At 49.4% G+C, this 13,021-nt stretch overlaps 1 protein-coding gene across 1 annotated transcript in view; it reads left to right on the plus strand.

Annotated features, from left to right (window-relative positions):
* The window catches only part of IFT140 (intraflagellar transport 140), a 92,871-nt gene that overhangs the window by 24,219 nt on the left and 55,631 nt on the right, over window positions 1–13,021 (plus strand). Inside the window, exons 10-13 of the mRNA XM_081089344.1 lie at window positions 4,488–4,691; window positions 4,828–4,900; window positions 7,101–7,192; window positions 12,695–12,822. Coding sequence (XP_080945470.1) covers window positions 4,488–4,691; window positions 4,828–4,900; window positions 7,101–7,192; window positions 12,695–12,822 — 497 coding nt within the window. The remainder of the gene's footprint in view (window positions 1–4,487; window positions 4,692–4,827; window positions 4,901–7,100; window positions 7,193–12,694; window positions 12,823–13,021) is intronic.

Below are 13,021 nucleotides of genomic sequence, written 5' to 3' on the forward strand. Positions count from 1 at the left end.
CGATCAGGGCCGATCTGTGGGGCTACCGGTGGGGTGATCGGGAGGAGTGGGGCCTGCTGGCACCCATCTTGGCTGGGCTGGCACTGCCCGCTCGCCAGCCCTGCCCCCCGCCATCGCTGCCGGTCGCCTCCCTCCGTGGGGTGATGGGGGGGCCCCCCGCTGGCACCCACCTTGGCTGGCCTGGGGCCTGTGGGCTGGGGGAAGCTCCTGCTTTGAGCGTCTACCCTCTGGTGGTCAATGCGCGTCATAGCGACCAGTCATTCCACTGGTCGTTCTGCCATTTGGTTAATTTGCATATTAAGCTTTTATTATATAGGATGGCTACTTTGGAGTCTTTAAGTACAACATCTGGGCCTTCTGGGGGCAGTTTCTGTTGCCTGTTTTTTTCTTGTGTGTGAGTTATAGTCTTCTGTTTTGCATGGCACTTGATTTTTTTTGTTGTGAGCTAGACATTTTAGTTTAAATATCGTGTCAATATTGTGGACAGCCTCTGCCTTGGGGGGAAAAAATCTTAGTTCTCCAGAGGTTGGGAGTGGGATAGCTTCTCTCAAAAGACACCCTGCTTTATGGGCATGGAGCCAGGCACAGTAGTCTCTGTCTTCTCAGGTTGCCTCTCCCAGCATGGAGCCTTTACCCTGTGAGCAAGCAGGGGCCAGGGTGTGGGGGCACAGTCTTCTCAGACTACCATGCTGTGAGCAGGGGCTGGTAGAAGGAGAGGGCCCCCACCTCTCTGCCCCACTCACCTGGAATTAGCTTCTACAACACAGAGCCCAGGGGACGAGAAATGCAGGTGGTTAACCCCTACCAGCATGCTGTAGCCCTCATCTGGGAGCTGGAGGAGAGGGAGCCCTGTCTTATCCACTCAGGTGGGGCTTCAGTCATGCTGAGCTGGGGGACAGGAGGAGGGGAGCAGAGTGGCTCAGGTGTCACAGATTGTACTGCTCTTACCAGAATTAGTAAACAATCTTTTTTTTTTCTTTTTCAATCTGAGAGCAAGAGAGAGAGAGAGAAAGAGAGAGAGAGAGATGTGCCCTGACCGGGAATCAAACCAGCAACCTTTTGGTGCACAGGATGACACTCAACCAACTGAGCCACTCCGGTTGTGCTAGAGAGACTCTCTTAAATAAATGCGTCTTCATTTGCTTTATGCCCAATTTCCAGAGAGTTAGATTTTTTTTCATAATTTTTACCATTTATGCCTGTATGTCCTCTGGGCTCTTTACCCTGCCATCCTGGAAGTTGTCTCTAAGATCTGCTCTGTGTAGCCCTAGCTGGTTTGGCTCAGTGGATAGAGCATCAGCCTGCAGACATCTCTCATCACTGATGTTTTTATCTCTCCCCCTCTCCCTCTCTGAAATCAATAAAAAAATATATATTTTTTAAAAGATCTGCTCTACGTAAATCTCTTAAGTTAAAATGTCTTTAATCCTATACTAATCTGGAAAGGAAAATTTATGTAGTAAATAGTTTAGGGATACCCTTTAGCAATTTTGGGAAATTACTTTCAGATCCTCCTCTCAGGCCATATATAAAAATGAATTAACAAGTTAAATATGTTACAAATTAGGACAGAATAACTGGCTAAAAATAGCACAGAATATTATTAGATCTGTAGAAAAAACATAACTTTCTCAGATTTGAAGTAATAAAAGTAGTTGCAGCCGAAACCGGTTTGGCTCAGTGGATAGAGCGTCGGCCTGCGGACTGAAAGGTCCCAGGTTCGATTCCGGTCAAGGGCATGTACCTGGGTTGCGGGCACATCCCCAGTAGGAGATGTGCAGGAGGCAGCTGATTGATGTTTCTCTCTCATCGATGTTTCTAACTCTCTATCTCTCTCCCTTCCTCTCTGTAAAAAATCAATAAAATATATTTAAAAAAAAAACAAAAACAAACAAACAAACAAAAAAAAGTAGTTGCAAAGCAAAGATTAACAAGTTTGAGTACATAAAAACTTATGTCAAACCGGGCAATGGAGAACAAAACTAGAACTGAAGGCAAATCTGAGCTCTAAAACACTGTATTTCCCAATTCTCAATGCATATTGTTTTCTTTATTTTAATATAAAGTTGCATACAACTCTTTTGTTACTTTTACTTTTCGGTGGGAGGACGGAATCTTTACATAGCTATTCTTTTAACTTATGGCTTACCTTTAGTGATATCCTATATAATAGAAGGCTAATATGCTAAGTGTCTGGTCATCCATTCAACCAATCAAAGCGTAATATGATAATGATATGCTAAGGCTATTCAACCACTAGCTATGATGTTCACTGACCACCAGGGCCCAGAATCTCTGACCAGTAGGTTAGCTTGCTGCTGGGGTCTGTCCAATCAGGACTGAGCAAGATAGGCTGGACACGCCCTGGAGCCCTCCCATGGTCCCTCCCCAGCTGGTCAACCTTCTGTGTCCCTCCCCGGCCCCGATTGTGCACCAGTAGGGTCCCTTGGCCTTGCCTGTGCCCTCTCGCAATCTGGGACCCCTCGGGGGATGTTGAAGAGCAGATTTTGGCCCGATCCTGCAGGCCAGGCCAAGGAACCCCACTGGTGCATGATTTCGTGCACCAGGCCTCTAGTCTTAGAATAGAGGACGTGAAGAAAACTGACATTTATAAGGAAAATATCAAGTGTGCTCTCTCTGGAGCATACCCACACCTTTCTTCCTTCTCGGGCATGCATCTTTATTTTTTTCTCCTAAATGCTAAGGGTCCCCATGAGATTTGCATCCAGGGGAGCTCTTCCCAGGTGAGTCTGCACAGCTCAGTGTGGCTCTCTTCTTCCCTATAACATATCTAGAGAGCCAAGGCAGAGCACACATAGGCTCTCCCCTGTTGTTTTTCTATCCTAAGCCCTTTTTTTGTTTCACTGTCGCAACTTTAATAAACGCACTCTTAAAATAAAAAAGAAAAATATTGAGAGCTTTAATGGAAAAAATGGTGGAGGTAATTTACCTAGGAGTAGTTAGTAAAATACATGAAAAACGTGAAACCTCACTGGTAATGAAAGAAATGCCATTTAAAATAATAGAATGGGCCCTGGTCAGGTGGCTCAGTTGATAGGAGCATTGTCCCATACACCAAACAGTTGCAGGCTCAATTCCTGGTCAGGGCACCTACCTAGGTTGAGAGTTTAATCCCCAGTCGGGGTGCATATGGGAGGCAACTAGTCGATATTTCCCGCTCTCTCTCTTTCTCCCTCCCTCTCTCTCTAAAAATCAATAAAAATAACTAGGAGGCAGCCCAGCGCAGCCCTCAAATAGGGATAAAAATAAAATAATAGAATGAGCCACACTAACCTTCCTAAAGGACGTAAAAGAAAGCAGAGTAAATGTTAGATATATCACGTTTCTCAAAGAGAAGCCTCAATCTTGTAAAAGTGTCATTTCTTCCCAAATAAGTCCACAAATGACATGTATACACAGTAAAAATAAGGACTTTTTCCCCTGGGAGAATTCAACACAGTAATTCTTAACTCATCTGGGAGAGCAGATGGCCAAGAAAAAAAAGTATAAACAATCCGAACATTTCTGTATAATATACCAGAATATATCTCAAACTTTAGCAATTGAAACAATGGTTATGACACTGGCCAGATGGCTCAGCTGGTTAGAGTGTTGTCCCAGTATGCCAAGGTAGTGGGTTTGATCCCAGGCCAGGGCACATAGAAGAAACAACTAATGAAAAGAAGCAACCAATGAATGCATCAATAAATGGAACAAAAAATCGTTTCTCTCTCTCTCTCTCTCTCTCTCTCTCTCTCTCTCAAATCAATAAATAAAAATTGGAAAAAAACAACAACAGTGGTTAATCAGGAGTAGATAAATATATCGGTGGAATGGAGTAGGAGATCCAAAAACAGATTTATATAGATTGGAAGTTTAATATGAAATTATAAATGTGCATTTTATATCAGAGGAAAGCTGGATAATTTAATATGTTATGTTAGGTTTGCTATGAATTTTAAAAAGTAAGCACCTCTAAATTAATATCAGAAAGGTGAATTGTAGCCCTGGCCAGTGTGGCTCAGTGGTTGAATATTGTTCTGGGCACCAAAAGGTTGCTGGTTCGATCCCCAGTCAGGACACATACCCAGGTTGCAGGTTTGATCCCCGGTGAGGTGCGTGCAGAAGGCAACTGATCAATCTCTCTCTCTCACACACCGATGTTTCTCTCTCCCTTCATCTCTCTAAAATCAATAAAAACATTTTTTAAAGAAAAGTAAATTGTAGATGTTCAACCAGTGAGAACAGACACGAGCGAAAACAGCCATATAGGCAGCTACCAGCTTCATCACAACTCTGAGTATCAGTATTCTAAAATTTTTGTACAATGTACACCTTTTATACTTACAACATTTTAAAAATAATTTTGAACAAGAAGAAATAGTGCTGGGAAATTGTTTATGAATCCTCGTATGAATGATGTTTTCCTGACTGTATCTCTCCTCTGTTCACACTTTTGGTTCCTTCTCTCCAACGTGGAAATGAAGTGGGGCTCCAGGAAGAACCTCCTGGCGGTGAACAACACGAACGCCGTGGTGATCCTCAGCGCGCAGGCCATGTCCTCGCACTTCCACCAGCAGGCGGCCGCGGTGCAGCTTTCCCCGAGCTTACTCAACGTGTCCTTCCTCTCCACGGGGCTGACATACAACCTGCGCACGGACATGCACATCAGCGGAGTGTTCATCACCAAGGTATCTGCGAGGCTGACCTGTGGGGTCGGTTGGGGGTCTTCAGTGTAGACAGAAGACCCGGTCAGTTGTAGGGTCATTCAGGATGGTAAGGGGCCCAGATGGCGGGTTGCTTTTTCATGTCCACGGTCCTTTTTAGGATGCTGTCGCTGTCTGGAATGGAAAGCAGGTGGTGGTCTTTGAGCCTTCTGGAGCCATATTGCGAAATGCAGGTAGGAACCCCCCCACCCCCACCCCAGCAGAAGGGAAACTCAGCACCATGCTTTCTTTTCTCACGGTCTAATGGGGTGGGATGTGCTGGTGCTGTGGTCTGGGCAGAGGGCTGGCACAGGGCCATGGGAGACTCGCACATCAGTTCTCATGCCTGTGTTTCCAGAGTCAGTGGTGCAGCTCTGGCCCTGAGCTGCCAGGGCCTCTCAGGCCTCCTGGGCCTCACCCTGTTGAAGCCCTTCAAGGTGGCTGAGAATGCCGAAACCGGTTTGGCTCAGTGGATGGAGCGTCGGCCTGCGGACTGAAGGGTCCCAGGTTTGATTCCGGTCGAGGGCATGTGCCTGGGTTGCGGGCATATCCCCAGTAGGAGATGTGCAGGAGGCAGCTGATCGATGTTTCTCTCTCATCGATGTTTCTGACTCTCTATCTCTTTCCCTTCCTCTCTGTAAAAAATCAATAAAATATATTTAAAAAAAAGAAAGAAAGAAAAAAAAAGGTGGCTGAGAAGCGCAGCTGGATCCAGGGCCAGCAAGCTGGATCCAGGACAATAAAACAGCTCAGAAATAAGGCTGCACTGGCACATATCACAGTGCTGCCCAGGGGACGGAGTTGCTACACACCCGACTTTTGGACTGGATCCAGACCGCACAGAGCTGTGAGCCCCAGGGCCTCTTGACCAAGGCCAGCCTCTGTCTGGAAATGTCAGGACGGATCACCAGAGAGGCTTCGTCCCGCTCAAACGGCTCTCTCTGTCCCGTCAGTCTCGCCAGCTCTCTTGTTTCACTAGGCTGCCTTACCCTCCACTCTTCAGCACATGCCTGTAGGAGTTTTCTGAAGCTGCACAAACTCAGTGGCTTAAAAAGAAACTTATTCTCTCACAGGTGTAGAGGTGAGAGGCCCAGAGTCAAGGCGTCAGCGGGCTGCGTCCCTCCAGAGCTCTAGGGAAGAATCTGTTTCTTGCTTCTTCCAGCTTTTGGTGACTGTTGGCAGTCCTTGCTTGGGGTCACATTTTTCCTGTCTGAAATCTACCTCCCTCTTTAAAAAAAAAATATATATATATATTATTGATTTTTTACAGAGAGGAAGGGAGAGGGATAGAGAGTTAGAAACATCAATGAGAGAGAAACATCGATCAGCTGCCTCCTGCACACCCCCTATTGGGGATGTGCCCGCAACCCAGGTACATGCCCTTGACCAGAACCGAACCTGGGACCCTTGAGTCCGCAGGCTGACGCTCTATCCACTGAGCTAAACCGGTCAGGGCTCTACCTCCCTCTTAATAGTGACACTTGTGATTGCATTTGGGGCCCACCTGGAAGGCCCAGGATAATGTCCCCATCCTGAGACCCTGGTATCTTTGGCCACAGAAGCTGAGATTCACAGGTTCCAGGGATGAGGACGTGATACCTTAGGGGGTGGCTTCCAGCCTACACAGCGACCATGAAGATGTGCTCCTCAGCTGGCTCAGTCGTCCTGACCTCGGCCCTCTCCCCTCACGCGACCCAAGGATGAGCCCTCCATGTGTTCCGTTGAACACCTCACCTCTCTGGGGATGTTTGTGCTGGTTATCACCTCTCTCCCTCAGACCATTCCCTGTTTTTTCCTCTAATGCTTTGTTGCCTGAAATTCTCTCCTAACACTTTTCTTGCTCTGCCTTGTGTTTTGCTGGTAATTGGCATCTTTTCCTCTCTTCTAGTGTAGGCCCCCTAGGGGCAGGATGAACTTCTTATTCACTCCACAGGACAAACAGCACGGCAGGCACTGAGATATTCTGTCTTGCGTGTGTAATCATCTCCCCAACCAGATAAGAGCCTGTCTAGAAACTAGTGTAGAGACCAGCGCTTGTGGCCTCCAAAGTTCCACATAAGTTAAGCAGACACTTGCTTAAACCATTGTGCCCTCCTAGGGGCTGTGCTGCCAGGAGGGAGAAAAGAGACACCACTGATGTGTGGTGCAGGGCCCGGCACGGAGTGTCCACCCCAGGCCTGCAGCCTGCACAAGCCGTCACTGCCAGCTTGGTTGTGGGCAGTTCCCTGTCCCTCAGAGCCTCGCTTTCCTCACCTGCAACATGCAGAAAACACACCCCTCACAAAGCTATTATGAGGTCTGAGGCGAATTAGGGAACGTGTGTGAAAATGCTTCTTAAACTCTGAGGAAGCATGAGATATTTAGCTGTTGCTGTCATGTTTATCTTTATTTTAGGGACCTTTCTGTGTGAGTCTCCAGTGTTAGCGATGCACGAGGAAAACCTTTACACGGTGGAGCCAAATCGAGTTCAAGTTCGAACCTGGCAGGTAAGTTGCTGCCCCAGAACGAGTGGGCTCTGATGATGAAGACAATTAGGGCAAACTTTCTCCAAGTCAAGCCAGAGCCTGCACATTGGTTTTATCCAGACAGATCAGAAGCCGGAGAGCTGCTCCATCTGTAACTGTTGTGACTTCAGCAATCAGTAGGCAGGGCAACGGCCTTTTGCAGTGAGGAGGTTAGATTACTGGACCTTGATTGAGTACATGGGATTGTGGAATGGGAGGCAATGTTTGCTGTGCATCTTGGGGGCGAAGGAGCCATTAGTTTAGGACGTAATATCTTTAGACAGGCCTTTCTGTACATGTGTCTGATGGAGAGGCCAGGATGGGAGCAATTCATGCCTCCAAATGACAGACCTCGGTGGTGTGAAGAAACCTGCCCTATTCTGTTCCCTCTTGGTGGTGTGAAGAAACCTGCCCTGCCTGTGTGCTCAGTGGTTAGCATCAACCCATGAACTAGGAGGTCAGGACATATGCCCAAGTTCTGGGCTCGATCCCCAGTAGGGGCGTGCAGGAGGCAGCTGATCGATGATTCTCTCTCATCATTGATGTTTCTATCTCTCTCTCCCTCTCCCTTCCTGTCTCTAAAATCAATAAAAACAAACAAACAAAAGAAACCCTTATCTGTCTGCACCCCACATACACGGAATGTGTGAGCCCAGCAGCTGGCGTGCTGTATTTGTTTGCTGAGCCTGCCATAAAAATGTATCACAAACTGCGTGGCTTCAAACAAAGAAGTTTATTTTCTCACAGTTCAGGACGCCAGGTGTGGGCTGGCTGGCTCCTGCTGAGGCTGAGGGAGAATGCATCCCAGGCTTCTCCCAGTTTCTGGTGCTTTTGCTCCGGGGCATGTAAATGCATCGCTGCAGCCTCTGCCTGCATCTTCTCACGGCCTCTCCCTGTGTCTGTGTTTCTCTTCTGTGTCCTATAAGGACACTGGGTTCATTTAGGGCCCACCCTAATCCAGAAAGGTCTCCTCTCGGGGTCCTTAACTTACATCTGCAAAGACCCTTTTTCCAAATAGGGTCACGTTTCCAGGTTCCGAGTGGGCATACCTTTTGCTGGTCACCATTCAACCCAGTAATTGTAGCAGTGTTTTGCGTCAAGGTCAAGAATACCTGTCATGGCCCTGGTTTTAGCCCTCAGTGCGACTGCTTCGTCCAGCTCTGGATCCTGTCCTGGGGTCCAGCGTTTGGTTTCTGGGGCATCTGTATCCATGTTCTTGTACCTTTCAATGCTGCTCCCCCACTCCTTCGTTCAGCAGCTCCCCAAGGAGCTCCCGTGGGAGGAGTGAAGGGGCACACTCAGCGGGAGAGGGATGGGGACACCACAGGGGAGTCAGGGGAGTAGAGACTGGACGGTGTGGGAAGCAGCCCACAGCCCGCGTGCCCTCCCAGGGGCGAGTGCAGATGAAGGGACCTGCCAGTCCCCATGAGACCCTCTGCCTGTGAAGGTCAGGGAGGAGGCAGAGGCTGGAGGGAAGGAGGCCAGAGCCCAGCGGGGGCATCCCGTGCAAAGAAAGCTCACCTTCCTGCTCTAGCGTGGTTGGCTCAGTGCATAAAATGTCAGCCTGCGAACCAGAGGGTTCTGGGTTCGATTGCGGTCAAGGGCACATACCTTGGTTGCAGGCTCCTCCCCGGCCTGGGCCCTGGTCAGGGCACGTGCAAGAGGCAACCAATCGATGTTTCTCTCACATCGATGTTTCTCTGTCCCTCTCTTCCACTCTCTCTAAAAGATAAATGGAAAAGTATCCTCAGATGAGGATTAACCAAAAAAGAAAGTTCACCTTCCTTGCAATGACAGTTGGGTGAGGGCATTTGCCCTGGACGTATATAGCATAGGCAGGACGGGGTCATGTTCTTAAGAACAGATGACGGGGGCAGCTCTGTCAGCAGAGAGATGACCTGCGGGGCATTGGAGGGCTGGAGGCTTTCTGGGGCTGGGGGGGGGGGGGGGGGCGGTGTGTGTTTGTGTGGCGGGAGGGGGGGGGTGCGGGGGGGACGGCCTGCTGGGAAAGGACTGCTAGCACACTGAGAAAGGGAAAACGGCATAGTGAGCAAAGGCAAGGGTCTGCTCGGAAGGGGAGAGGGGCCTGCTGGGAAACCTGGAGGCAGCTGAGGAGCCTTGCCAGTGGGCTTGGAGGATGTCCCACAACAGGTGGCCTGGAGTTGTCCTTTCTGTTAAGTTTTTAACTAGAGCAGTGCGTGCCCACTGTAACGAGTAACACCCTGCCAGCACGTGTGAGGGGAAGATCGGGAGCGCTCCCGTGGTGGACGCCTGGAGTGTGTCTTTTCAGACCCTTCTTCCTGCTGGTGCAGCGGTAGCCACGCAGACGACAGTTGGTGCTCGTTTGGACCATGACAGGCACCTTGCAGTTTTCTAATGGGGCCTCCTTCCGGGCTGACCCGTAGAGCTCCACTCCTCCCAGGCCTTCATACTGTTTGTGCAGTGAGTGGCCTGGGTTGAAGAGCAGTGACGGGCACCAGGGGGTGGGCTCGTTTATACAGAGGCTGGGGCTGAGGAAAGGGCTGGTGTCTGACAGGTACTGCTGGAGGCTTACCCCGAGGCGAGAGCAGAGAAGTGGGGAACGCAGCCGGAGGGCCGGTGGGCCAGTCCAGACACAGCGGGGGTTGTGCAGCCCGGAGAGGAGGGAAGGGGGCGTTTTGGCTTGCTTTTTTCTTGTGTTTATTTTTTCCTCCTAGAAGGTAAGTTCTGTGTCAGTGTGGCGGGAAAGACTAGGGGAGCAGCACACAGTGAAGTCAGGTAGGAGATGCCAAAGGTGAGAGGTCTAAGGGCCTGGAGCCAGGCAGGGGGCTGGGAGCTGAGGCCAGAGTGGAGGGAGGGATGAATCAGTTGGTGAGCAGTTGGATGGTGGGTGGCAACAGAGGGGAAAAAATTGAGGATGTTCATCCGAGGATATTTTTTCCATTGATTTTTGGAGAGAGTGGAAGGGAGGCAGAGAGGAAGAGAGACACGTCAATTAGTTGACACCCACATGGGCCCTGACTGGGTCTGGGGATCGACCCTGCAACCCAGATTCATGCCCATGACCGGGAATGGAATTCGTGACCCTTCAGTGTAGAGGCTGATGCTCTAATCAGCCAGGGCTGAGTTTTCTAGTTTGGGAGTCTGGGTTAAATTTTTTTTCAAATATATTTTTATTGATTTCAGAGAGGAAAGGAGAGTAAGAGAGAACTAGAAACATCAGTGATGAGAGATAATCATTGATTGGCTGCCTCCTGCACACCCCACACTAGGGACTGAGCCAGCAACCCTAGTATGTGCCCTCACCTGGAATTGAAATATGACCTCCTGGTTCATAGGTCAATGCTCAACCACTGAGCCACACTGGCCAGGCGTGATGCCTTAAGATGGAAACTACAGAAACAGTGCAGGTTTGGCGGTACAAGGTGCAAGGTACTAGGCCTACCTTGGACACCCTTCAGAGATGCCCAAGAGCTAGTTGGAAATACGTTTCTGGCCCTGGCCGGCTTGGCTCAGTGGTTAGAGAGTCAGCCTGAGCACCAGAGGGTCTCGGGTTCAATTCCCGGTCAAGGACATGTACCTGGGTTGCAGGTTCGATTCCCGGTCCCAGTCAGGCCGCATGCAGGTTTCAACCAATCAGTGTGTCACATTGATGTTTCCCTCTCTCTCTCTTTCTCTCTCTCTCTCTCTCTCTCTCTCTCCCCTCCCTTCCACTGTCTCTCTAAAAATCAATGGAAAAATAATACCCTCACTCCTTGGGTGAAGTATTAAAAAAAAAAGGAATACAGATTCTGGAGATCAGGGGCCGGATCAGTGCTCTAAGGCAATAAATTTGGGAATTTGGAATACATTGATGTAAAAATAATAGTTGAACCAAGGTAGAAGCAAGCGAGTTCAAGTGTGTACCCTGGGTACACAGAGTGTAAGGAGCAGCAGCGGAGAGGCTGAGCAAAGGAGGCTGATACACCATCCTGTCGTCATTAATGCGGTCGTCCTTGGTCCAGTCAGCAGTCGCCTGTGACTCTTCCTTTGACCCTATGTGTAAGCAGCTGTTTGCTTATTCCACAAGCATTTATTAAGCTCCTGCTCGGTGCATCAAAATGAAGATCATATTGTTTAGTTTAGAATTCCTCCTTTCCTGTCCCCCCCCCACCCCCCCCAGCCATTCATCCCCAACCCGAGACTCCTGGACAGTTTGCACAGGTTTTTGCCGCCTTGCCTGCTCTTGGAGTCTCTCTCTGTTTAGTATTATGAGCTCACTAAGCTCAGTTGGAACCTTCCCTGTCATCCAGCTTGCTTCCTCACTCTCCCGTGCGCTGGACCTATGCCCCTACTGCTGCCGGGCCCAGCCCTGCGATGCCCTCAGCTATGCACACCTCGCGCCCCCTCTCCAAGCTCCCAGGGACATGCTGCTCACTGTCAGGGTGCCTGCTCCCGCCCTGGTGCTATGCAGGGTGCAGGCACTCCCTGATCACTGCTTGAATTGAGCCAGGAGCCTCTTTTAACTCAGAGGAGCAGGTCAGCTGTATACAAGACATGCTGCAAAGCCCAAGCTCTGCCCAGCCTGACTGTGGCCACTCTTTCAATGTGCTGTTAAGAGTGATGTTTTAAATTAAATGACATTTAAACACTTTAAACAATGTAATTAGTTATGAAATTACCTCATGGCTCAAAACCCTTTAGAGTCCTCCAGCTTCACTTTCAACAAAATCTGACTCTTTCCCTCTTGACGTGACTCTTGGCCTGCACTAGTGCCACCCCGCGTGGCCTCACCATGGCTTGTTCCTTCCCACCGCGGGGGCCTCGGGTTCCCAGACCAGCCCTTCCTGTTCCAGTGCATGCCATCTTCTGTTCCTGAAAGGATGGCCCACAGCCCTCCAGACAGCTGGCTCCTTCTCCCCAACCTCAGTTTAAATATTGCCTCCAGACAAGACTTACTCCTCAAACGGTTTACTGAAGTGTGATACACGCCTAGGAAAGGGCCATGTCGTCCAGAGTGTTCATACAGCTCAGTGAGTTTTCACAAGTGGAACATACCCAGGATGTAACTACTGCCCCATCCACTCACTGGCCTCTCCCCCCAAAGGCACCGGTTATGTGACACCAGCAACATAGGAAGTATATCAGAGGCTTTCACTTAAGACCTATGTAGACAAGGCCTCCTGGACCAACCCAAACAGATGGGATTGACGGTCTCACCACCATTAGCATCCTGTCACCTCCCTAGCGCTTCCCCAGGTTGAAGTTACATGTGTATTTGCTTGTTGACCTAGTGGATGTCTGTCCCCCTCTCGGGACTGTAAGCATGAGGGGTTCCCTGAGGGCAGGGCCACCTTCCCTGTGTCGTGTGAGAGCCCAGCAGAGTGCTGGTCGCACACTGAGCCACCAGTTCGTTGTCTGAGTGCGTGAGTGGAGCACACGGGATCCTCTGTAAATAATGTTTAGTCATAAAAGTGAAAGGCTACACAGCAGCTTTTCTGAGCTCCTCATCTTTCCTTTCCTCAGGGGACCGTGAAACAGCTCCTGCTCTTCTCTGAGACAGAGGGGAACCCATGCTTCCTTGACATCTGTGGAAATTACCTGGTCATCGGGACAGACCTGGCTCACTTTAAAAGCTTCGATCTTTCCCGAAGGTACACTGTGTATCCAAAAAAGATTACATTTTAAAAGTTAGGAGATAATGTGGCGGGTATGAAATGGACAGGAGCTAGAAAACTCTTTATGTTCTCCTTTCAACACTAACATGCCACTAAATTTTTTTAAACACCTATTTTGGCTTAAATTCTCAATCTTTCCATGATGGGGAAGAAGAAGGGGTTGAACAGGTGATGC

The sequence above is a fragment of the Myotis nattereri genome (assembly GCF_964212035.1).
Source record: "Myotis nattereri genome assembly, chromosome: 4".
Taxonomy (NCBI): domain Eukaryota; kingdom Metazoa; phylum Chordata; class Mammalia; order Chiroptera; family Vespertilionidae; genus Myotis; species Myotis nattereri.